We start from the raw sequence: 26431 nt of genomic DNA, 5'->3' as shown, positions 1-26431 counted from the left end.
AATTAATTAATTATTTGCTCCATTATCTTTCCGGGTAGACTGTACGTTATAAGAAGGTACTCGATACATGTATTTGCTTCTTGCAAAACTGAGCATATTCATAAGAGCAGGCACTTAACTTAGAGTTGCACTGAGCAACTTTATCTTTAGAGTTCATATGCAGCAAGCCACAGAAAACTACCAACCCTAGCAGTGACCAAACCCATCATGTCCTGTGAACACTATAGAATATAAAGGCTGCTCGCTCTTTTGGCTGATCCTTTTCTTTGGTATTGGGACCATACATTAGCATAAATGGTTTCCTATATAATGCACTGCCAAAAACCACTCAATCAGCACTTCAGGAATGTGATATTCAACAACAGTGCTCGTACTCTCCTTTTTGGCACTATCCAGTGTACATATTATTACAGAGACCACGTAGTGCTTCTATAATTAAGGTTGGATTCAGTTTTTCACTTAAAGCAAGTATTCAGCTTCTGTTTTGCATGAATACCACCATATATCTTCTCCAAATTTATGCACATAATCTGTGAGTAGAGAGTGAATTTACAGGATTTTTAACCACATTTATTTGGTTTGAGTTAGAACTAATTTAAAATGGAACCTTTATGAAAAAAATTTCTGACATGTCATCTGTTTTTAGACTCTTTTCACTAACCAATTCATAGATTTTTAAGACTACAAGGGACCATTATGATCATCTAGTCTGACCTCACACATAACACAAGGCACAGAATTTCACCCAGTAATTCCTGCATCAAACCCTAACTTCTGGTTGAGCCAGGGCAAATATTTTAGAAAAATATCCAATCTTGATTTAAAGACTTGGGTGGCTGAGAATCCACTGTCCATCTTGGTGAGTTGTTCATCTTTTTCCAATGCAAAGGTTGAGTAGGGCTGAGGTTAGGAGCATATTCCATCCACATCTGTTTTGAGCTATCATTTGAGCTATTTGGTATAAGTTTTTCTTATATTTAATTACTCTCACTGTTTAACAATTTAAACCTTCTACCTCGTCTGACACCAGATCTCGTTATGCCTTTATCAGATTAAAAAGGCCTCTATACTATCCGAAATCTTCCCTCCATGAAGGTGCTCACAGGCTGTAATCCAGTTACCTTTGAATCTGATCTTGGATAAGCAGAGTACTTAGTTTTCAGAGAAATTATGTTGTGATTAAGCAAAGTTATTAATTAATGTAGTGAATCTTTACAGGTTTCAGAGTAGCAGCCGTGTTAGTCTGTATTCGCAAAGGTGTACTTGTGGCACCTTAGAGACTAACAAATTTATTTGAGCATAATTTGCCTTTGCACAAAATGTCTGTCATTTCATAAAAATCAAGGCTGCCCCTAACAAGGATGGCCACCCTCCCCTATTGTTTCCAATGAGACTGAAGCTAGAAGATGCCCTTAGGGAGGATGGCCACAATTTTACTAAAGGCTTGGTATGTGAAAGTGAGGTTTCCCCTAATAAAGATGGGAAGCCATCTCCCATTATTTTCAATGGGGATGAAGCCATGGTGAGCTCAAAGAGAAAGCATTCCTATGCTGTATGTTTAAAACTAGACAGGAAACTAAGGAGATTCTATACAAAAACCTGGCTGAGCCAGGGGGAACAGCAGCTAGAGCTTCTGGGAGAGGGAGAGCTGTATGTCAAGGGCAAGAAGAAACTGTGATTCAGTAAGGCTATTTGCCTCGAGTCTTATCGCTGGAATCTAAGATTTAATCTAAAATTTAAATAATACCATCTAAAACATACCCATGTTATGGTTTTATGCTGTGCAGCATTGATAACTATCCTATGTTTCCCACAGTCCCTCTGGGCAGGACTTTATGATAGCTTGTGACTTTTTAAGGTATGTTGCTATATCTGGTTAGGAAGAGAAATGGTCGAGGGTCCACAGACAGCAGACTAGTCATAGGGTGCTGGCTCCTCCTCATTTCCAATTGTTAATCAAAGACGTCACTAATACCAATTCTCCAGGTAAGCAAGTGCTGTAGTTGCCACATGTAACCTCGATTTGTGTGTTCCCAATTTATAGTTTAAAAATAAGGAATAGAACCAAACTCAGCTCCTCAAGGGTCAAGCTTCTGGGGACATTTACAGATAATTTAACTTCGTGGAGTACTGTGAATGACATAATGAGTAACAGAATTAAAGAATTTATTAAACAAAACTAGTGAAAGCAAACAGGCTTTCCAATATAATCATACACTGCATTGATACTCACATTCCAGGATGAAATGGTGTATGTAGGGGTGATTAGTCCCTGGATGAGTAGAATGGGTATATAACCCTCTCTAGTGGTACCTTGATAGTGGATGAGCATGCTAATCTAAAATTAGCATACTGCCCTTGGTATAATCATAATACCCCTTAGTTAATTAGCACTAAGCCTACCTTTTACCATATCTGTATTTCCATTACCACAATTAAATATGTTCTACTTTCTCATTGGCTATTTCACATTAAACATCTTAATGAACATCTGCATAAATATCATTCGAATAACTATCGATACAGATCCCATTCTTCCAAAATGTTCACATTTTGTCTAAAACACTTGTTAAAACCAAAACACGTGACCTGGGGTTATGTCCTAACTTTTCTCTCACTTACTTCTGAATTGTCTCACTTTACTTCACTCATGTTTTATGAGGTCTTGTTATCAAACCCAAATTTAGGTCCAAAAACCTACTCTCTACTGACATTTCATCACCTCTACAGGCTACACAGATCAGATCAGATACTATCTGATCACCGAAGGGAGGGAGAGAGCCCACAAGACATTCTCTCTAGTAAGACGTGAGTAAACACTGCTCTGAAAATTGTTTCAGGAGCCTTCCTAGACAGCAATTTGTTGTTCAATGCTTCATGATTTTCTGAATTCCTATTTCAAGCAATAACATTCTTTCAGCCTAATTGATAAATTTTTGTTGTATTAAAGAGATGGCTTGGAGCTGTCTGGCATTTGTGGTTGTATTTATTCCACCTTTGCATGTCTAATGTCCTCCTGCAGCTGGATGTTTAAGGCTTATGCTCGTCCCAGCATTCTTTGCTTTGTATTCATGTGGTTACCATGCAATGTTTGTTTTCTTTCCCAATCCTTAAACTGAGGTAAATGGCCGGGAGTAACAGATTGTGCATGTTGGGATTTTTGCCCATGGCTCTATGTGGATGGTTAACCAGCTGCCTGCTAACAAGGCCAGGTGGGTAACAATGTGTTACTAATTTGGGGCCAAATCCTGGAGCCCTTACCCAAGTAAAATTCCTGTGGACTCAGAGACTGAATATGGAGTGCAGGATTCAGCCCTGTGTTTCTTAGTGAACTGGTGTCTTCAGAATTAGTTGCTAACAGTTTGAACGCAATGTGTCAGATATGAGGTAACTCCATTGACTTCAATGGAAGTACTTTGGATTAACATCAGTGTAAAACGAGATCATAATCTGGCCTGTTCAATCCAGCACCATTTCTCACAATTGAGCAAAAGCAACTGCATATAAACTAGCTGTTGTGACCGTGTTCTAGTACCTCAACCATTGATCAAAGTGGCCTTTTCCTATGCAGATGGAAGGCCCCTCCTTGGGTAATGTGTTGATACATATGTAATCACATGTTTGTCAAATGGAAATTATAGCACTGCTCTAAAATGCCTTCAAATCCAAGGAGAATCATTGTGTGGTAATCGGACAGCCTTAAATGTATTATTCAGTGGCTGTTCCCCAAAGCAGCTTCCCCTTTGGTAGTAAAATCATTACCTTACTGTTTAAATGTTCAGGCTTTAATCTCTATTTCACAGTTCATAAAGCACCTTTATGATGCAGAGATTTTTTTTAAACAGACAGAAGATGGCTTGTTTTTCCTCCCTTGATTACATTCTACTCCCACAAGCAGTGAACCAGTGACATGTACTACTGTTTTTAATTGCACACTTCTATTAAGATGCCGGCACAGTGCGTCTCTTTGAAGCCCCAGTGTGATTTTGCTACGTGCTTGGCATCCGCACAGTCAGGTCTGAGGTTAATGTGTACACCATACAACTCATTAGCTGCATGTAACTATCAGAGCCAAAAATCAACATGATTGATCCAACAATATGTTTGGTCTTGGGACTGAGCCTCAAATGCAGTCTTATCAAAAGCAAAGGTCAGCAGCTTGGCACAAATTATGCTGCACATATTAAAAGCTTTTATTTCAAACTATTTATTAGGAAAGGTAAGAATGACAACTAATATGGGCCTCATTAAAAACTGAGAAGAGGAAACCCCTTGGAGAAGACAAGGAGGCTCCATCGTTATCAATTTGTTTTTCAGTCTTTCGCTAAAGCTTTTATTTATGTTACAGTAAAGACAGCGGAGTGCTTAAGCAGGAGGGGAGAAAAAGTAACAACACTTTGGGGGAATTAATATAACTCATTACTGCTCCAAATGAGCAGGATAACTTTGCAGCAAGAAATCAGCCTATAAGGTTGAAGAATTTGGGGAGAGAAGGGGGAATTGAGTTAAAGCTCTTCTGTCCGTGTTTCCTATCATAAAACAAATAACTAAAATAAGCAGACACTAGTACTGGTTGTGGGGAGTGCAGGATATAAGTTAACTTTTCAACTAATGGATTCCTTTCAACTGCAGTCCTTTATGAAAATTTCACACAGAACTAACCTGTTCTTGCTGCAGAAGGTCCCTGTGACCAGTATCCCACAATATATTATTTTGCATATGCCACTGCCATGTTCTCACCTTCCATTGTGACCAGGAGCATTGAAAATGTTAGCAGAACAATTAGGTTAAGAAAGAAATACTGCCACACTGTCTCCAAAGTTTTGTTGGAGTATAATTGTCTAATGGCACATTTTTGTTAGAGCTCTCATGGTATTAAGGTATTTTCCTTTTAGAAGATGCAATAACAGGGTAAAAGCCTGGAGTTAATAGCTTTAGGGGAATATTATATAAGCAGAGGTTGATGGCTAAAATTAGACTGATTTTGTAGAGTCTGCATTGAATTAATGTCTTGCCATTCTGAAAATTATAGTGCATGCAATTTTTCCCTCACCATTATATTTTTTACTCTCATATTTTCCTAAAGGTCAATCCAATCACTCCAGCAAGCAAACTTTAGTTTCTTTGCAGGGTATTTTTTAAAAAATCTGTTATTTTCCATGTCAACTCTTGTTTGGCAAAACAGACACTTTGGACCGAACGGTTTCTCCGAGAGCCAATGTAGTGCTGGGAGATGGCCTCTAGCAACTGTAGCCCCCGACCCCAGCAAAGGTGGAGGGAGGCACTATGCCTGTGAAGGACAAAGCATGCATAGTGCTTCTGGGAGCATGCTTGGCACACCCACCTGTTTACACCTACATGGCAGGTGTTGTCAGCCAGAAACAGCATCTGAGCAATATAACTGGTGTGTGCAGTGGCAGACTGGCCAGAGCCCTGATCCAATGCCCACTGAAGTTGAATGGTCAAAGTGCCATTTACATCAATGGAAGCTGGATTAGGCCCATACCCCCAACAGGTCCAGGCACACCACTTCTGGTGTTAAGGACACAGTTTTTAAAAGCAGCCTCTAATATTGCATCAATTTTTAGGTGACCATAGAAACATAATTGCCAGACAGGATCAGAACTGTGGTCCTTCTGTTTAGTTGCTATGGAGGGAACTTGCCTTCCCCCAAGATTACAGTGAACTTTGCTGCTTGCTCTGCAAGCGGTTGCAATAGGGGTTCCGTGCCTGGGGGAGGCTTTGAAGAACTTACCACCAGCTCTATTCCACTGATTCTGTCTTGGTCTCAGTGAAGGGAGCGTCCATGCAGCCTCCTTAATCATCTTGGCACGGCCCTCACCAATGCACAAGCTGGCAGCCTGGTTTCTCTGTGACCTGCTCAATTATCTCAGCATGGACACTGTCCGCATGCAAGTTGGGCGCCTGCTTTCTGTCTTGGTATGTACTTCACCCAGACACCAGCTGGGAGCTTTGCCTTTGGTGCAAGAGCTTCCCTGGTGACTGTGTGTGTGAGGAGGGTGGGGGCGGGAGGGAAGACTACTCTTTGTCCAACATTTCCAAAGTTGGGGGATTGGGATGGGGATGCTTCTCCTCAGAAAGCCAAAGCGATTTTTTTTTTTTTTTTTAAAGTTTAGCAGTTTGGCTTTAAGACTTTTCTCCCTCAAATCAAGAAACAAAGACATTTTTCTACAACCCAGTGAAAACTCTGCTCCAAAGGGAGCCATTGTGTGCGCCATCTGGAGGCAGAGAATTACGGAGAGTTCTCCTGTGAGGTGGTCCTAAACCCAGGCTCAGAGTAAAGATCTGCTCTGACCCTCACTGTCACTGAGGCAGGGAACATGCCACAGTGAAGACTGTCTGACATGGAGGGACTGAGAATAGCATAAGCAAGTACACTCAGGCAAAAATAGCTCAGCAAAGCAGCAGTTGAGGGCCTTTGCTACATAAGGCAGGAGAGTCAAGTAAGCTATATAAGGCAGCAAACTGGGAGAGCCATGCTTTGATCTAGATGCATATTCGTCAGTCAACAAGCGTGCCCCATCTCTAACACACTTTAAAATGTTTTAGAGAAGCAACACAGGTACTGTGGTTAACAGTTTACATCACACTTTTTTAAACTTGAGTCTGCATTATGTGATAAATTAGTGACTGTACATTTGGTAACACTTATTGATCGGAGCTCAGCAAAGGGATAGGATACTCAGATAGGAACGCTGTTGAAAACAGCTTAGTTAAAGTGGCTCTCTTTTAGTGAGGACAGGGCTTAAGCCATTTCTGAAAATTACTCTGATCTGTGCTTCATGTGGGTAAGGTACACAAGACTGGGCACCACAGACCTATCTGTGATGAGTGTGGTCCCAGGGATGAAGCACAGACCTTGCTTCAGCCAAGTGATATTACTGAACATTTATATTTCAGTAATGCCTAGAAGCATCAGTCAGGTTGCACTAGGCCAGCATTTCTCAAATGCGGCCACCCAGGGCTTTGCTTGCGGCCACAGGCTCCTCGGCAGTGATTGGGGGGAGGGGAGAATAGGGGAGCAGCGGCCCTTCCCCCGGAGCCGCCAGCAGGGGTTGGGCCCTGCCAACCTCTGCAGCCAGAAACACTGGAGGAGCAGGCAGCTGGTAAGAGTCCCCTACCTTCCTGGGCCCAGTGGAGCTCAGGCTTCAGTCCTGGGGTGGCAGGTTCTCATGGGGTGGCAGGCTCTGGTCAAGGGCCACAGGACTTCGGCCTGGACCCACTGCCTCCCCTAGCCCATCGCCTCTGGCCCCACTGCTTTCTCCAGCCCCTCATGCATTGCCCTAGCCCCCGCTGCCTCACTACCCACCTCCCCATCCAGGGCTTAATTTGTCCCCCAGCTTGCCAGGGCTTTGTAAGTTTGCTGTGAAAAGTGATATTTGTATGTTTGTTAATATCACTTTTCACTGCCTCCCAGCTAGCTAGCAAGTCTGCTGCTGTGAAAAATGATATTAACAAACATACAAACATCACTTTTCATACCAGCAGACTTACTAGCTAGCAAGTCTTTAAAAAAAACCACCACAAAAGACAAGAACATGCAAAGCATTTTACTTTTTTTTCTATTCTGTTTAGGTCCAGTAAAGAATAGAAACTACTGTACATTGTTTGTATTATTGATTTAAAAAAAACCCTTACATAAATAAATTACAATGATTTGGACATGTATATGTGCATATTTATGTTTTTTCTGAAAGTTAATGAAGTATTTTAGGAAAAATTGTCAGAGAGGCCAGAGTTGTTGAGAGAACCCCTGCACTAGGCACTGTGATATGCACAGAAACCGTTAGCAGCAGTTTAATAAAGGGAGCTATATGCTACAGCTCCAGAGGATGAGAGTGAATGTGGAATTAGAAGGAACACTTCTCCTAAGATTCCTGCAGAGGCAGAGAGATACCCAGTTTCCTTCTGGCAGTTCTCTGCACCCGTTTCCACTGCTGTGCTCTCTCCAAGCGACGGGTCACAATTTCCTCTTTCAAAATAAATACTTGGTTTGTTCACAACTTTAAGTATATATTCAGAAGGCCAGACTGCCTTTTAATTTTTACTAAATGTCCCTGCAAATTCTGTGTGCATCTGCATGCATTCATACAAGAGACATATTAAAGATCATATGTCTCCTGGTCTGGAAAGTGTATAATTAAGCAAAGTATCACAAATGACATAACCCTGGAATAATGTTGCCCACCAGTGAAATGCAGCCTCCTCTGGGTCTGAAGCAACAGTACCACCAATGTGCAATATTTTAGGACAGGAATGAAGACTATTGCTGTAAATGAAGCCATAGGGAGAACTCAGAGCATACATAAGGTAATTACCTCTACTGGAATTTCACTAGGGCACTGGGACTAATTATGTAACCCTTGTGAAAAGTGCTGTTGGGGATATGTAGGGTCTGATTTTTAAACTCAGCCTGCCATTTTGCACTTGCAAGGCATTTAACTACTCACCTGTGCCCAAAACATCTATTGTGAGCCTAGATGTGCCCAGAATCAACTGCAGGAACAAATATGTCGGTGCAATTATCTTTGAGAACAAAACTCTACTTGCAAAAATGGAGGCCAACTTTAAAAATCAGGCCTTTGAATTTCTATTCCTCTTTTCCCCTCATCTCTTCCATTCACTCACCTTCCTGTCCATTTTTTAAAAATATTAATCATGCCATTCATATCCATCTTCCCCCATTATCCCTCTATTTACCCTCTGCTACTTATCACTTCACTATTTGGTTTAGCTTTTATCATCATTTAGCTAAATAAATGATAGGCACAAGCATGGTAAGGATACCATATGTGTTGCCCAAATGAAGGAGAGAGTCCTGACAGTGTGCTTAATGTCTGCTCATTCTGGAGTCAGGTTTCAGAGTAACAGCCGTGTTAGTCTGTATTCGCAAAAAGAAAAGGAGTACTTGTGGCACCTTAGAGACTAACCAATTTATTTGAGCATGAGCTTTCGTGAGCTACAGCTCACTTCATCGGATGCATACTGTGGAAACTGGAGTCAGTTTCTCTAAATATATCCATCAATCAGGTAAACGAAAAACTACCAAAATCTGATCTTCTCAACACTGCTTCATCAGTGTGGATACATCTGTTCTAGGAAGGAACGCCATTGAATCTAGGAGAGGAAATTACTCTTCATGTTACTTCAGGTTTACGTCTTTCATAAGCAGAGACTGGTCATTATCCCAGATAATGCAGTCTGTTTATGTAATTGAGCACTGTGCTGTTCTGTTTTACGAAGCAAACAACCAAGTTCTGGAGTTAATAAGCTACAAAGTCAAGCAAAATGGGGCAACAGCAGAGCTCTCCCTGTTCTTATACAAGTGTTCAAAAATAAGTGATCCAGCCAGGATTTAAAAATCAGATTCTTGTTGGGGAAATATATAGGATTTTTCCATTTTTGTGAGATAAGTAGCAGGAGTTTTATCGTTGAGGTGATAGGGAGAGTGTATAATGCTGCAATGAGGTCATTATAGATGGGGTTTGTCCACTGACCATCTTCAAGGGCGTATGACATGACCTTCCCCTTTGATAACATTTTCACCAGATGCATGGAAGAGAATAAATGGACACAAATGATAATTAAAACAAATTCAGCAATATACCCAAGTCTTCTATGACAGTGATGTGATAAAGTGCACTTTGCATGTTCTGCAAACTTTTTTGGGAAGCACTTAGATGTTATAGAGATAGGATCAATAGAAAACTCTAAAATAGACAGCATATCATTTATCCAGGCGTAAAGCATGCTGATTGGTTAGAGGAATTATGGCATATTAGAAGTCAAAGGTCACTTTGGCATAAATGAAAAACACCACAGTGCTTTCTAGTGACTAGAGCAATGAGTTGGGAATCAGGAGCCTGGATTTTATTCCTGAATGTACCACTGGTTCCTAGTGTGACCTCACTTAAGTCCCTTCACCTCTGTGTACCATCTGTAAAATGGGGCTGCTTAAAGAACTGATTAGTCAAAATGTAGGGGGGTACAACCACAATACCATATATTAACTTTCTATTCTAATGGTTTCTTAGCTTATCCTCTCTGGCATTAGATGGCTGAATAAATGAAGGTAGTTAAACCAAAGTACCTAAATAGATTATTTTAGGTTACATAAAATTGTTTTAACTACATTAAGGGTGTTTTTTTCAAACACATTTCATGCTTTTTTAATATCATGGTTATTCCAAGATCTCAAAAATGGTATCATATTTTCACTGAAGCTCCCCTTTTGTTCTTTAAAATTTACCAAGTCAGTACTGAAAATCCGTGACCACAATCAAGGAGTAGAGGAACTATCAATTCTGCTGCTGCCTGCTTGTTTCACTAACCAGAGTGTAAATAAATGCAAAGCAAATGGAACATGGAAATGTTTTCATTTGAAGTCCAAAAATGGGCTCGCAGTAACTTTTGTGCCATTTGACTAAATCTTGTTTGCACAGCTTGCACGTTTCACAACCAGAGTGTTATGCTTCATTCCAAAGGATAAGAGAAAACAGGAAAACAGATAACACAGCACTCTCCAGTCCAGTACTGAAGGAGACAGCTGCGATAAAGGACATCTCACATATCTTAATTCCAGTACAGTGATATGGTTATCTGACTGCAGAGGAGTCTGAATGTTCTAGAATATATTAGCACACTTTTCATTTTGGAGATATCATACACTGAAAAATAATTCCAATTCACTTTGCCAGTTAGGTGACTTCTTCTCCTTTTCCTCGTTTGGGTATGTTCTCCTCTCACATCCAGTCACTGGATTTTGACAACAATAATCTGCCTGCTCTAGGCAGAGTTCTGTTAACATGTGCCAAATACTGGAGTCAAGATCCAGTGCGAGAATCTTCTCCTTTTTTTCGTTTCAAACATTATTAATATTATCGGGGACCTGCTAGCAACTCTTACATTTAAGTTGCCTAATGCATGCTATGACAAAGGATTCTTGAGGCCTCTTCTTTGAGAAGCATTAAACACTTCTATAGTTTGCAAGAGGCTTTTGATGTTTGATGCCCCCAGGCTACAAAAATGCATTTTCTAGGTCTGCATTTATAAGTTTTGCCAGCATAGCTATGTCAATTAGAGGTGTGATTTTTTAAAGACACTGCTATGCCAGCAAAAGTCCTGGTGTAGATGCAATAAAACCAGCAGGAAAAAAAGTGTGATTGCAAAAAGTTATTTTGCTTGCCAAACCAGAATAAGCTATACTGCCAAAAGCACTGTTTTCTGGTATAACTGTATAGATATACCAGCTAAACCTTTCAGCATAGAAAAGGCTTTCCCCCCAGGAAATTCTGTTCAGCTTTTGTTGAGATACAAACTGTTAAGTCACAATTTCCTATGCGGTATAGCTCTCCACTGCAAGAGATGGATTTTGCCCCATACTCCACTATTCTGTTCTTCCCACACTGAATCAAACTACCATAAGCATCCCTTTGCTTGCATGATTGACAGGAGAATACCACTCAGGAACACAGGTAAGAGAAGGTGGCCATTGACAAACAGATGGGACCAATGTACATACACACATGCAATCCAGGCCTGTCCAATTTCCTTACCTCATCCCCTAGGATCTGATATTACTGTCATTTAATTCAGTGGCAAAACTCCCATTTACTTTAATGGAGCAGGATTGAGGTTCCAGTTCCCTTCATCTTGACGGAGCTCACTCCAGATCTTCTGAGTGAGACTGCTTAATCTGGTAGCTAAAACAATGAATTTTCTCTTGCTTGAGCTCACATCCTGCTTTCAGCGGTGGTATCTTCAGGTTTTTTGTAACTATCCACATTTCTTTACAGACTAAGCCCTTCCATACCAAACCATTTTTCCCTTCAATTCTTGCTTTATCTAAGGGTGGAATTACTGACATAAACATAGACAACATTTTAGACCAGAAGACTGTAAATATCAGCTACATACAATAAATAACACTCAGTCTCTTCATGTGCTGAGATACTTGTGCTAACTTCTAGTGGAAAGAAAATCACTGGCCACCTCCATCCAGTGCAAACCTAGCAATAGGGACACATGCAAGACTGGATTATTGCAACTAGTTCCACCAGGCTGAACCAAGAGGTCATCCAAAAGCTGCAACTATTGGCTGTATGCAAAGGCCACCACCCTAAGCAGACCTGGCTGGCATGAGTACATCACACCAGGGTCTTATCCAATCAAATTCTGGGACTTGTTCAAGTTCTTCATCTTCTTTAAAGCTCTAAATAGGCAAGAACTCCTTTACCCTAGAACCATCTCTCTCTAAGGTTCTAGCATGCTTGCTATGCCCTGCTGGAAGAGTCTATATTTTACCTTGTGGTGGTAGGGGAAATAGCATTGAGTGGAGGAATCACAATTATGGATGTGACAGATATGATAATATTCTGGATAAACCTTATGGAATTAAGTTTAAATAGTGGGGAAAACCATTGTATTGAAAATGCAAAAGGCTGTGTACTATTGTGGGATTCTACAGAATTTCTTTAAGAGGAAGGCAGGATTAACGCAATCACTGGGGCATATTAGGAACTTCAAAGACTTTTGGGGGACACTACGTGTGAAGTGGATTTCCTAGGACATAGTTGGGGATGAGGGGAATACAAATGACGCACCTCAAGTCCATCCTTTTGGAGCTACACTTTGAGCAGAGACCCACTGTCTGACTGATTACCTATTCAGTCTCTTCAAGGAGCCAAACTGCATAAATTAGTGACTGACAGAGTCATGGATTCGCAAAAAGAAAAGGAGTACTTGTGGCACACAGTATGCCAACATTTTTATGGCTGACTTAGAACAACGCTTCCTCAGCTCTCGTCCCCTAACGCCCCTACTCTACTTGCACTATATTGATGACATCTTCATCATCTGGACCCATGGAAAAGAAGCTCTTGAGGAATTCCACCATGATTTCAACAATTTCCATCCCACCATCAACCTCAGCCTGGTCCAGTCCACACAAGAGATCCACTTCCTGGACACTACAGTGGTAATAAACAATGGTCACATAAACACCACCCTATACCGGAAACCTACCGACCGCTATTCCTACCTACATGCCTCCAGCTTTCACCCTGACCACACCACACGATCCATTGTCTACAGCCAAGCTCTGCGATACAACCGCATTTGCTCCAACCCCTCAGACAGAGACAAACACCTACAAGATCTCTATCAAGCATTCTTACAACTACAAGACCCACCTGCGGAAGTGAAGAAACAGATTGATAGAGCCAGAAGAGTTCCCAGAAGTCACCTACTACAGGACAGGCCTAACAAAGAAAATAACAGAACGCCACTAGCCGTCACCTTCAGCCCCCAACTAAAACCCCTCCAACGCATTATTAAGGATCTACAACCTATCCTGAAGGATGACCCAACACCCTCACAAATCTTGGGAGACAGGCCAGTCCTTGCTTACAGACAGCCCCCCAACCTGAAGCAAATACTCACCAGCAACCACATACCACACAACAGAACCACTAACCCAGGAACCTATCCTTGCAACAAAGCCCATTGCCAACGGTGCCCACATATCTATTCAGGGGACACCACCACAGGGCCTAATAACATCAGCCACACTATCAGAGGCTCGTTCACCTGCACATCCACCAATGCCATCATGTGCCAGCAATGCCCCGCTGCCATGTACATTGGTCAAACTGGACAGTCTCTACATAAAAGAATAAATGGACACAAATCAGTTGTCAACAATTACAACATTCATAAACCAGTCGGAGAACACTTCAATCTCTCTGGTCACGCGATTACAGACATGAAAGTTGCGATATTACAAATTGCGATATTGAAGAAAAACTTCAAATCCAGACTCCAGCGAGAGACTGCTGAATTGGAATTAATTTGCAAATTGGATACAATTAACTTAGGCTTGAATAGAGACTGGGAGTGGCTAAGTCATTATGCAAGGTAACCTAACCCTTGTTTTCCTACTCCCCCAACCCCTTCCTCAGACGTTCTTGTTAAACCCTGGATTTGTGCTGGAAATGGCCCACCTTGATTATCATACACATTGTAAGGAGAGTGATCACTTTACATAAGCTATTACCAGCAGGAGAGTGGGGTGGAGGGAGAAAAAACCTTTTGTAGTGATAAACACCCATTTTTTCATGATTTGTGTGTATAAAAACAAACATCTTCTGTATTTTCCACAGTATGCATCCGATGAAGTGAGCTGTAGCTCACGAAAGCTTATGCTCAAATAAATTGGTTAGTCTCTAAGGTGCCACAAGTACTCCTTTTCTTTTTGCAAATATAGACTAACACAGCTGTTACTCTGAAACCAGTCATGGATTGTTCTTGTTTGGAGGAAAGGGTGTGATGAACTTGAACCTGCAGAAAAACCCCTGGGTGGGGGTTGAAGAACTGCTCCTCCCAAAGCCCATGTTGCAGTTGGGGTGATCTCTGGTAAGCTTATTAGCATGCACATAGGTTCTTTTATTATTTTTAATATGTTTTCTCTGTCATGCTTATACCTTAAGAATAAAAGGTGCATGCTTAGAAAGAACTGTGCAATAACTTATAAACTGCGGCAATAACACTGTGTACTATCTTGAAGCAGAGATGTGAAGCAAGCCTGCTTAAGGATATTGTCTTTTGGTTAGAAGGGAGAGATACACGGGTCTCAACTCAAAAGACAACTAGGGACCCAAAAAACTTATAGTGGGTACCCTTGCTGGACAATAGAGAGGGTAGAGAGGTGCAGTTGCCCTGAAATGTAACAATGGCACAGGCTTCTTCAGAACAAACTGAGCTCAAATCTCACCAGCCGCTGAACACCTGGTAAGACACACCTGTCTAAACAAGCACTTCCCCAAATACCCATCAAGTAATGGCACCTGATGCAGAAAGAATCAAAGACAGTCCCTTTCACAGTGGTGTTGAGCCCCATCAGAATACCTGAAAATAAACAACTCATTTCAATTCTGAACATGAGCTTAAAAGCACAGCTCTCAAGGCAGGCAAAGTCAGAAGTATGGACACCTGGGGAAAAAAACAGGGGTGCAAATTTTAATGCTACTGAAAGACAATGGACACAGAGCTCTGGTACAAAATGGAGGGACAAAATGGAAATATGGCAATGACATTATTAAAAGTGTCCCTCTAGTATAATCACATCTAGTATGTGTGTAAAGGTCCCCCCAGGTAGGAATTTCTTTTATGTATTATTCTGCCACTAAAAGGCTCTCAATAAGGGGCATGAAAAAGGAGAGGGACTGTAAGGACTAACCATCACCGTACCCTCCTGCTCACTATACTTGCTAATCCCCTGGATCTGACTGATTAAAGAAAAAAATGAGAGGGTAGAAACTTACATACTGGGTAATGTATACACTTCCTTGCAAGCTGATACTTGATATTGGAGTTAATACCAGAAAAGCATAAAGAATGTCTGACTAATAAATCCTTAAGCCAATGTGGTATGTTTCAGAACCCATTCTCCCAATACAGTCAAGTGCAGGAAAAATTGGGATGGGCACCTCTGTAACCATTGTGTCTGGCTGCTTTTCTTCCAAAAAGCCTGGAGTCTGCCGTGAGTGACTTTAGTTCCTAAATGTGTCCCAAAATCCTTTGCAGCAGTGTTTCAAAAGATCAACTATATCTATTAAAGTGCACCTAAAACCCCTACTGTTCAGCACTGAGCAGAGACATGCCTTTGGAGTGGAAAATTCATGCCAGAGATGAAAGATTCAGGATTGGCTTTTTGATAAGTGGCTGCAGTGGTCCCAGAAGAATTCTGGCAGTGTGTAATTAGATGTAGCACCCTAGATGTCCACCTACTTATTTTAATATTGCCCTACCTAAGCCAGGATTTCTAATGCCTCTATTATTTACAGTAAAAGAAAGGCTGAAGTTAAAAGCTAAATTCCGTGCACGGACACGAAATACTCTAGTGCAAGTGTAGAACAACCCCAGCAATCGCATTGGCATTTCAATGGGATTACATTTTACATCCCTACAAACCACCAGAAAAATTCATCATGATTAATGTCATAGTGAATGCTAACCACAATATGAGGATTTGCTACAAATTATAAAGTGGTGTCATAAATGCTCTCAATGGTTATAGACTAAAGAGAGCTTTCCTAAAGAGAGCTCAGATTTCTTCCCACAAGGGTCCACGGAAAAGTTACAGACCTGTCACAAATGTAAGGAAAGCAGAAAAAAAAACACTGAGATGAGTCAGGTACACATAATGTAACTAATGGGCTTCATTTGATCATGTGGGAACACCATGTTGTGTTTCCTCCCCCCATGGACAAGTGGCAATTGAAACAGAGAGGGGATTCCCTTTCATGGAAGGACAGATAGTACTGCTGCTGGCCTCCCCAAGGCACTTTAACCGGCTGGAAATAGCTTTAAGTTCTGACCAGGGCTCCACAGGAGTAATTCTGTCAGAGAGGGTGCCCAGGGTATGTGCTGAATTCAGCTCCTCGTCCAGGTACCCTGACGCCTCCCACTTTCTGGTTTCACCAACCTACTCCTGACTGGGATTGTAGGAAGCCTGCACCATGGTGCCCTCACCTTCCAGGTCAGCTTTCTGAAAACAGGGATCTGCAGCTTGCATCCCGGTGACAAAATAAAACCAAGCTGATTTACTTTATATTGTACATACCCTTTATTTCCCCTTCTAAATGGGCTCCCACAATAAAGTGGTTAGAAGATTTTTGACTTCTCACCATTACTACTGTACACAGCTGAGTGGATAGGTTGGTGTGAAAACATGTTTACTTTTCAAAGACAACACCTCTTAAAATCTATCAATGCTAATTCTTCATTTTAGCTATTCTAAAGATACAGAAATCAGTACACACAGCCAAATCCTGGCCCCATTAAAGTCAATGCAAATGTTGCCATTTTGGTGCCGGTCCACAATGAACACTAACATTTGATGCAAGATTTTGAGCCACGTGAAGGGGTTCCGCTCACTGCAGGAGCACCTCCTTGTGGTTAGATCTGGGAAATAGTTCTTGCCCCATCTGGCGCCCCCTTCCATCTGCTACTCATGCCGACCTCTCTCTGTGACTCAGGGTTCTTTCTCTTCATGACTTGGCCCACTGGCCAAGGTCACTACCTAGACCCCTCCCTAAAAGGGCAAGAAAGGTCCCATCAGACAACTATCCATATGCCGTCTCAGGCAGTCTTCTGTTCCAACTCCAGGTCCTGTGCCACTTTGCCAGTGGCTGGTAAGAGAACCTGGGCTCACCTGCTACTCTGGGTTCCAGCCCGGGAGGACCTGATGACTAGTAATCTCTGTCTGTTCAGTCTCAGACCCTGTTGCTCTTTCCCCCTAGGCTCTTTCCTACCCCACCTCTCTATCTCCGGGTTTACCCCTGGAGTTTCTTTGGCTCTCCATGGCTATTTCACTCCTCTAGGTCTCTTGTAAGTCTCCCGAATCCAGGGCAGGACCCCACAGCTTACTCTCCTCCTTGTCCCTGGTCAACTCCCTTTCCCTCTAGAGAGTGACTGCAGACCTCATCCCTGCCACCTCTTCCTGCTCTCACCTCCTAGCTCTCCCAGCTCCTCCCTCAGCTGGACGTCATCTACCATTAGGCCCCCTCAGTCCCTGGTTCCCCTCAAGGTGCAGCATCTAAAGAACGGGCCCCTCCTGACCCACATTAACCTGCCCAGAGCTTGTGGAGGGTGGACACCCCATCACATGACATGAAGAAAGCAAGAGGACCGCATGTAATTATGTAAGATTATATGGTGACTGCGAGGAAGAGGCCAGACGGCAGATGCTTTTCCTTACTGAATGAGGAAACACTGGGTTCGGTTTATGAAAATATACACTCAGTAATCATTTTAATGAGAATAAGAACAAGCTGCATTTACACAGCACCTTTGATCCTGAAGGATTCGCAAATGGATTCAATCACAAGAGAAATCAATTGCCCACCAGTGCAATGCAGCCCCCACTTTCGGGTGGAACATGGAAGCTATTTTGTGTCAGTGTTACTGCATAAAACGTCAGTGTATTTTCAGAATGGGTGCTCATCTCTTCTTTATTTAAATGCTAGCACGTGTCCACAGTGTGCTCTACTGCACACCTGCTGTACTGCTAGGGAACTGTCTGCAATTTCACAACTCTCCTTTATTTTAATCCTATTATGTGGTGATGCTGATCACAAATGCTTGAAAGGCACTCTGCAATGTACTCTGGGAGCATGCAAAATATGATGCTTTAAAGTGACCTTGTAACCTGCTCATCTTTAACATGCATATTCACTTTAAGCCTATCGATAGACCACTGCAAGGTGTGTAAATGTTCTAATGCAGAACAGCTACATTCAACTAGGATTGGGAGACAATCTCCTGTTCTGAAGAATACAGGCCTAGCACATAGAGGTGTATGCCTTCAAAATGGGGCTACATACTCACAGATGATAATAAAACTTTTCATGCCCAATAAGTATTGGTGTTTTGCCTCTTCTTCGGGGAGATGATTCGGATATACAGAATAGCCAAACATATTCTGTGTTCAAAGAGCTTACAAAAAGGAGTGGGGAAAAGGGAGGCTCCCCTGTCAAGCCCAAAGCTGCGAACTGTAAATTTCAACATTAAAATTCATTAATGAGGTTCAGCAGTTCTAAGAAAGGGCCCTATTCTATTATGATGAAATTCAACCCAAAATGTTGTGTGATATATAGGCCTCAGTCTGGCTCTCTACAGGGTGAGCTTCACCTTAAAATAAACAGCAGGGTTAACCATCATGGACTTCTGCTGACTTTTCTAACCTTGGATGGAGCTGGGAAAGGTATCTGAAAATTTTTTGCATCCTTTGCCTCATTATGAGGCACTAATACATCACACGTGCTGCTGAGGAAATCGTGTGTCTTTTTAAGGACACTGTAAATCAATATCCCAGCACTGCTAGTGGAACCAGTCAGAGCACACAAGCTCTTAGAGCGTAAAGTTGATTTCTGGAGCTCTGACACTGAAATAATGTTGGATCTGTTCCTGTGCGTGCCTGGATTTTCTTCTCACTACATCAAAGGTTCTCAAACTGCGGCCCATGGACCACCAAAGGTCTTCAAAGGTGTATGCAGATTTTAACATTTGAGAGCCAAGCAGTGGGAGACAGAAAGGTTGGGATGGGAGGCAAGCCCCTAAGAGGAGCTGGTTACTAAACGGTCTGCAGAAGCAGAGATTCTGGGAACCACTGTGTTAGATAAGATACCACAGGTCAGAGCAGGCACAATCAGAGGCCTTTGTAAAAGCTAAATAAAAACAAATATCTGATTCAGCCTCTACTTCCAGACATACAGAGAGCTTTGAAATGAAAAAGAAAATATGTTCATTACCTTTTCTGCAAGCCAGCCTAGATGCCTAATCTCTCGACTTCCAGCGATCCCAGTTTTACCCAGCTGGTCTTTCACCTCTGAAATCACCCTGGAAATAAGGTCACTCACACTGGAGTGGATAGCATTGAACCAGGCCTGGGCTGTGGCTGAATCCTTACTCCTTAGAACCACAGTGTGCTTGGCATCAGGGGAATGGACTTCAAGAAGCCTAGAAAAATGGGAGGGAAAATATTACTTTTGCTCCCCAAAACTTGGGGTAACTAATTGACTAAATATACTAAGCTGTTTTACAATAAAGCAATTGAGTTAAAAGGACATCAGCAAGGTCTTAAACTAAACTTACCTTTACCATTGTTTAATTTAATAGCATTCACGTTAAGGATTTCAGCTCTGGTGAGGTTAGTAGTTGTTGCTCCTTTGAAATACTGATCCTTAAAGGTGACTTGCAGTGCTAGACCCTGTCCCATACTTGGAACTTCAGTGGGAGTTCCAAGCACGGAGTGGCGAGTTAGAAGGGACATTCATTTGTTACTTAAAACATATCTTCTTGTTTTTCAGGTCCCATGAATTTCCACCCTGTTGTGATCATTACCTCCTGCCTGATCCGATGACCCAGCAAGCATTATGCTCATGACATGATGCCCACCATAAAACCCTGATGGAGACTAGAATGTATCGATAAGGGTTAGGCAACTCCCTTCTTTTTCCAGTATTACAGAGTTTCCTGCATTGATCAATACACCTGTTATAAGCCGTACAGAACAGTGCAACAAAGAAATAAACCCCCCACCAACTGATCATATATAATGTGGCTTAAACAGAGTTCCATTGTGAGTTTGAGGTCACCATTAAGCAGAGCCAGCAGCCTGCACTGATTCAGATTTCGTGGGAAGTAAAACAACAAATGTTCTGAATGCTCCCTTTAGACCCTGTTCACACAGAATGGGAATGTGTTAGTTATAACCATATCAAACAATGGTTCTTGCTAGCAGCGTCCTGTTATGGTTTCCCTGACTAGCATGTAGACGGGTACTTTTTCCTGAGAACCATGCCCCACAAACCATGATGTGGGTTGCCACCTGTAGTTTCAAAGTACAGTTTAACAGAGTTTTCTAGCAAAAGAGAAATATCCTCTCCACGCTGGTCATGGGAACAGTGCCAAAAACATTACTAGCAACAACTGCTTTCAATGTGGGCTGTCTCTCATACAGCTCTGCTTCCAGGGTGGACAGAGCCTTAGATATGAAGTGGTGGGGTACTGTGTGTGCGCACACATTTTTCAGTTAACTTTGTAGGCCACTTTTTATGCCCCACTATCAGAACCAAAATAAGTTAAAGCGTGGCCCAGCTGTGACAAGAGTGTGTGAAAATGGCACTGTGGGCATCCATATTTATTGTCTCTGTGACTCCATATTGTATTTGCTATTTATAATACAAATAATAAGACTTCCTCGCCTAAATTCCATCTTTGTAAATTCATTACCTGAGATCAGAGAGTCAAGCTGTATACTTCCTGGTTTGAACCTCATTGCTGTAAGCTCTTTTGTGAAAGGCCAGTCTGTTTCTATTTCTGTGTGTACAGTGCCTAGTACAGTGGAGGCCCTCTCCTTGTTTGGGGCTGCCAGGCAATAAGGTAATACTCATACATACATCATTACAAATATCCTGAAATTTGGAGCTTAGTTAACAATTCTGCTGATGTACAAGTCAGAGCAGAATCCAACTTACTTTCCCATAGCTGAGTTAGCACTATAGGGTTAACAGCAATCATTACACTTTTTTGGGGGAAGGGGGAGCGAGAAGGGGTGGGTGTGTGGTCCTGCAAGTCCCTCAATGCCAACTGGGCCCACCATACTGTAATTCATGTCAGGCCTGACACATGTTATGACAGTGTGTTGGAAGTAATGAGCGTATCTAAAAGGTGTCATGTAAGGTATATGTAAATTGGTGACATGCTGGTCTTAAAAATCATTGTATGATGTATGTGTGAGTTGTGTATAAGGAAAGCTGGAAATATGTTCTTAAAATGTGTTTGGGAGGCAGTGCATAAACCCAGCCTGCCCCAGATGAAGGAATATTGTTGTACCGGCCTGACTGGCTTGGTCACATGCAAAGGACAATGAAAATACATTTACATATAAGGTAAATATAGCCATCAAGCTAACAAGCAATCACAGAATACCACGGTTGGAAGGGACCTCAGGAGGTCATCTAGTCCAACCCCCTGCTCAAAGCAGGATGAATCCCCAATTTTTGCCCCAAATGGCCCCCTCAAGGATTGAACTCACAACCCTGGGTTTAGCAGGCCAATGCTCAAACCACTGAGCTATCCCTCAATGGAGAAGATAGTTTAGTGATCATGCCAAGGGACAGAATCTGCACCCCAGGAATCCTTCCTGGCTCTTGAGGCAAAGACAGTGGACTTTGGGAAATATAAGGGGAGCAAAAACTTAGGGGACATAGTGTACAGTACCCTCTGAAAGTTGGATCCCCTAGCGTGGAGAGCTAGAGATCGTAACTTGATATAAGAAAGAAAACTATTTAGGCAAAGATTGTAACGTGTTAAAATTAAGATTTAGTCACTAGAAACCATGTTTTGTTTTGTTTGTAACCATACCGGTCTCTTTTTCTCTTCCTTACATTGCTGGTTTTTATTTAATAAACTTATTCTAGTTTTACTATAAACCATCTCAGTGCTGTTTTATACTGAAGTAAGTGTGAGCCTTCAGCTAACCTAATCAGCTGGAGCGCACACTGTCTTTGGAGGCAGTGAACTTAATTTCTGCGAGTGTCACAGTGAGAGGGAATGGACACTGCAGAGAGACATCTCTGGGGAACTCGGGTTAACTGATCCTTACCTGCAAGGCAAGGTTTAAACTGGCAGAGTCTCGAGGAGTTTGCTGGTGAGGAAGATAGACCCGTGGGTGGGGGGGGGCGGGGGCGGGAGAGAATCCAATCTCCAGCAATGCACACCTCTGTCTCAGCAAGAATGAAATGCAATGGCTTACAGTTCTGAGTGGCAAGAACAGACTGTCACAGGATGTCACTGAAGTCAGCAGATCCCATTCTAAATGCCAAGATTTTAAAAAACTGGAGACTAAAGTTAGGCTCCCAAATCAGTATTTTAGGTACCTAAAAACTTTTCTTTTCAATAGTGCTGAGCACCTAGTCGCTCCTACTTTTCTCAATGAGAGTTGTTGGGAGCTCAGCACTTTTGCAAAAAAATCAAGCCACTTATTTAAAATTCCTAAATATATATGTATTTCAGACCCTAACGTTATTCCTATTTTAATAATCTTGACCAAAGCATGCAGAACTGTTAAGAAAATGACACTTTTGCAAATTCACTCATCTGATCATGGATGGAAGAAAGAAAGAAAGAAAGAAAGAAAGAAGACTTTGGTTATCACTTTATCCATTCATGTCTAGTGGGTTTATAACTATTGTAAACTGTTTTCTTCTTTTAATCCAAATCTGATATCCATGTGCTATATCCGACTGAGGTTAATAGGAACAAGATCTGGCTCTACTGAGACTTAGATTTTAAATAATAATATTTAGTTCTTGTATAGTGCTTTTCATCACTAGATTTCAAAGCACTTTACAAAGTATTATTATCCCCATTTCACAGATTGGCGAAGGAACTGAGGCACAGAGAGCTGATGTGATTTGCCCAACGTCACCCAGCAGGCCGCTAACAAAACTGGGAACAGAATCCAGTGCTCTCGCCACTAGACCACACTGTCCTCCATTTTAATGATTCTTCTAAGAAGCAGCATTATGTTGGAACAAGACTTGTATAGCGCTCCTTGTAACAAAAGTTAATGTTCAGCTTGATCTTATCAAACAATGCTTTTTGCAAAAATGTTACAGTACAACATCTTTAAAAGAACCCACAAACGTACTGTGCAAAAAACAAAACATTGTGCAAGCACTGTAATGGGAGACTGTTTTCAGTTACAATGAAATTCATGGCAAGTTTGTGTTTGGTTCTTTTTAAGTTAATTTGCAGCAATGTTTGGTTTAAAACTAAATTCCCCATGGATAAAGAACTTCCAAATGATAGTATGAATCCGTGCCATTTTGAATTAGCAGCCTGAATGATATCTGTGACTTTAATGAATAGGTATTTTAAACACACAAACATATAACTTGCTATGTTTGCCCCCCCCCCCCCCCGTGTATTTTCCTTGACTGCATCTCTTTAAAGTGTATGTCTAAAATAGCTATATTCCTTTTCCCTTCCATCAGCTGTGTCAAGATGCAAATACAACAACATATAAATCGATTCCTTCAGTTTCTTGGCAAAAGACATCAATTTAGTTCTTCATATCCTAATCATCATGAGCATTTAGAGGGTTTATCCCCAATAATTCCTTTAATTGAATCAAAATAATCAAATGCTGTTACAATTTGGCATCATGCAATACATTTAATGGAAAAATTTGCAAAGTATCATCTGTCAATGATTTTTTGATAGGGGTTATTTTTAGGAAAGGTGATTACACCCAGTTTCTTGTAAACTGCCTGTCAGACACCAAAGCTTGATGGTGATGTACTAACAACTGCAAATGGCTACATTACTCTTCACCACATGACAGGAAGATGGAACAACATATACTGTGCTTTTTAAAGTAATTTCAGAACTGAGGAAAGATGATGTGTTGACAGTGATGACAACTGAACCCTTCTATCCACAGAAATGATTCCGCATGGTAAGTAACAACGCAAGTTTAGTGCCCCACCCCCACCCCCACACCACTGTCCTTGTGGCCAGTTCACATAAGAAGATGAGAGTTTACTATCGCTACCAACTATTTACTCCTTCTGCTCCATCAGCCAGGACTCATGATTTTATGCTGGAAGTCCAGAGACAAAATCTTGCAGTTAGCCTGAATGAGGGTCATTATAAGAGCTGTGTAAATAACTGATTTTTTTTGGTTTGCTGGCAGTTCAAAAAATAAAATAAAATAAAAATGAAATAGTTGGGTTGAAGCAAAACTGATATTTTTTCTGAATTTTCAGCAAGTCAGAAAAAATTCATTTAGTTTCTGTGCATTTTTAACCCTTGTTTTTTTAAAGCAAAGAATATGAGGGGTTACATTCGTAGAGGAGGGGGAGGTTTACAACCCTACACCCTCTCCAGCCACTAGGTACCTAAGCCCTTTCTCAAAAAAAAAAAAAACAACCAACCAGGAGAAGGAGGTGCTCTCCCCAATAACTTTTAGCCCAGTGGTTAGGGCACTCCCGTGGGATGTGAAAGACCTAGGTTTGAAACACTGCACTGGAGCAGTGACTGGAACCCAGGTGTTCTTCTTTCCATGTGGATGCCCTACTCACCAGATTAGTGTTGTTCTCGCTCTGACCCAATGACTGTTCAAGTATTATCCAATCTATAAAAAGGGAAATAAGGACAACCTAGGGAATTACAGACCAGTCAGCTTAACTTCTGTACTCGGAAAGATAATGGAGTAAATAATTAACAAATCAATTTGCAAACATTTAGAAGAAAATAAGGTAATAAGTAACAGTCAGCAGGGATTTGTCAAGAACAAATTGTGTCAAACCAACCTGATAGCTTTCTTTGACAGGGTAACAAACCTTGTGGATAGTGGGTAAGTGGTACACGTGGTATATCTTGACATTAGTAAAGCTTTTGATACTGTCTCGCATAACCTGTTCATAAACAAACTAGGAAAATGCAACTTAGCTGGAACTACTATAAGGTGGATGCAAAACTGGCTGGAAAACCGTTCCCAGAGACTAGTCATCAGTGGTTCACAGTCATGCTACAAGGGCATAACAAGTGGGGTCCCGCAGGGACCAGTTCTGCTTACGGTTCTGTGCAGTATCTTCATCAATGAGAGTACACTTATAACACGATACCAAGCTGGGAGAGGTTGGCAAGTGCTTTGGAGGATAGGATCACAATTCAAAATGATCTGGACAAACTGGAGAAATGGTCTGAAGTAAACAGGATGAAATTCAATAAGGACAAATACAAAGTACTCCATTTAGGAAGGAACAATCAGTTGCACACATACAAAATGGGAAATGACTGCCTAGGAAGGAGAACTGTGGAAAGGGATCTGAGGGTCATAGTGGATCACAAGCTAAATATGAGTCAACAGTGTAACACTGTTGCAAAAAAAGCTAACAACATTCTGGGATGTATTAGCAGGAGTGTTGTAAGCCAGACACGAGAAGTAATTCTTCCACTCGACTCCATGCTGACTAGGCCTCAACTGGAGTATTGTGTCCAGTTCTGGGCACCACATTTCAGGAAAGATATGGACAGATTGGAGAAAGTCCAGAGAAGAGCAACAAAAATGACTGAAGGTCTAGAAAATATGACCTCTGAGGGAAGACTGAAAAATATTGGGTTTGTTTAGTCTGGAAAAGACAAGACAGAGGGGACATAACAGTTTTCAATTACATGAAAGGTTGTTACAAGGAGGAGGGAGAAAAATTGTTTTTTCTTAACCTCCGAGGATTGGACAAGAAGCAATGGGCTTAAATTGCAGCAAGGGAGGTTTAGGTTGGATATTAGGATGTCAGGGGGTGGTTAAGCACTGGAATAAACTGCCTAGGGAGGTTGTGAAATCTCCATCATTGGAGATTTTTAAGAGCAGGTTAGACGAACACCTCTCAGGAATGGTCTTGATAACACTTAGTCCTGCCATGAGTGCAGGGGATTGGACAACTTCTCAAAGTCCCTTCCAGCTCTATGATTATGCAAAGTGGAACCACTTCAGCAGGAGACATTGAGACCCATCCCAAAGCAGCCAATAGCTCTGGGGTTAGGGCACTCACCTGGGTTCAAGTCCTTGCTCCAGAATGGGAATTCAAGCCTGGGTCTCCCACATCCCAGGTGAGTGCTCTAACCACTGGGCTAAAGTTTATAAGGTCACCCCACCCACCTCCTCCTCTTTTCTGAACGGTGCCTAAATCCCCTTGTGAACCTGGCCTGAAAAAACAAAACAATTCATTTCGATATTTCTGAAGTTGTTTTTTCATTTTGACCAAAAAACAAGAAGCCAAAACAGACATGAATTTGCAAAATGTTTCAGTCGACTCAGATGTGGTTTTTTTCCCAGTGA

At 41.7% G+C, this 26431-nt stretch overlaps 1 protein-coding gene across 1 annotated transcript in view; it reads right to left on the bottom strand.

Moving 5' to 3' along the window:
* Positions 1-26431, bottom strand: part of SNTB1 (syntrophin beta 1) — a 176586-nt gene that overhangs the window by 53623 nt on the left and 96532 nt on the right. The window contains exon 3 of the mRNA XM_073330230.1: positions 19332-19539. Coding sequence (XP_073186331.1) covers positions 19332-19539 — 208 coding nt within the window. The remainder of the gene's footprint in view (positions 1-19331; positions 19540-26431) is intronic.

Source organism: Lepidochelys kempii, chromosome 2 (assembly GCF_965140265.1).
Source record: "Lepidochelys kempii isolate rLepKem1 chromosome 2, rLepKem1.hap2, whole genome shotgun sequence".
Classification (NCBI taxonomy): Eukaryota; Metazoa; Chordata; order Testudines; family Cheloniidae; genus Lepidochelys; species Lepidochelys kempii.
Note: the sequence above shows the minus strand (reverse complement) of the source record. Positions and strands in the feature narration are given on the sequence as shown.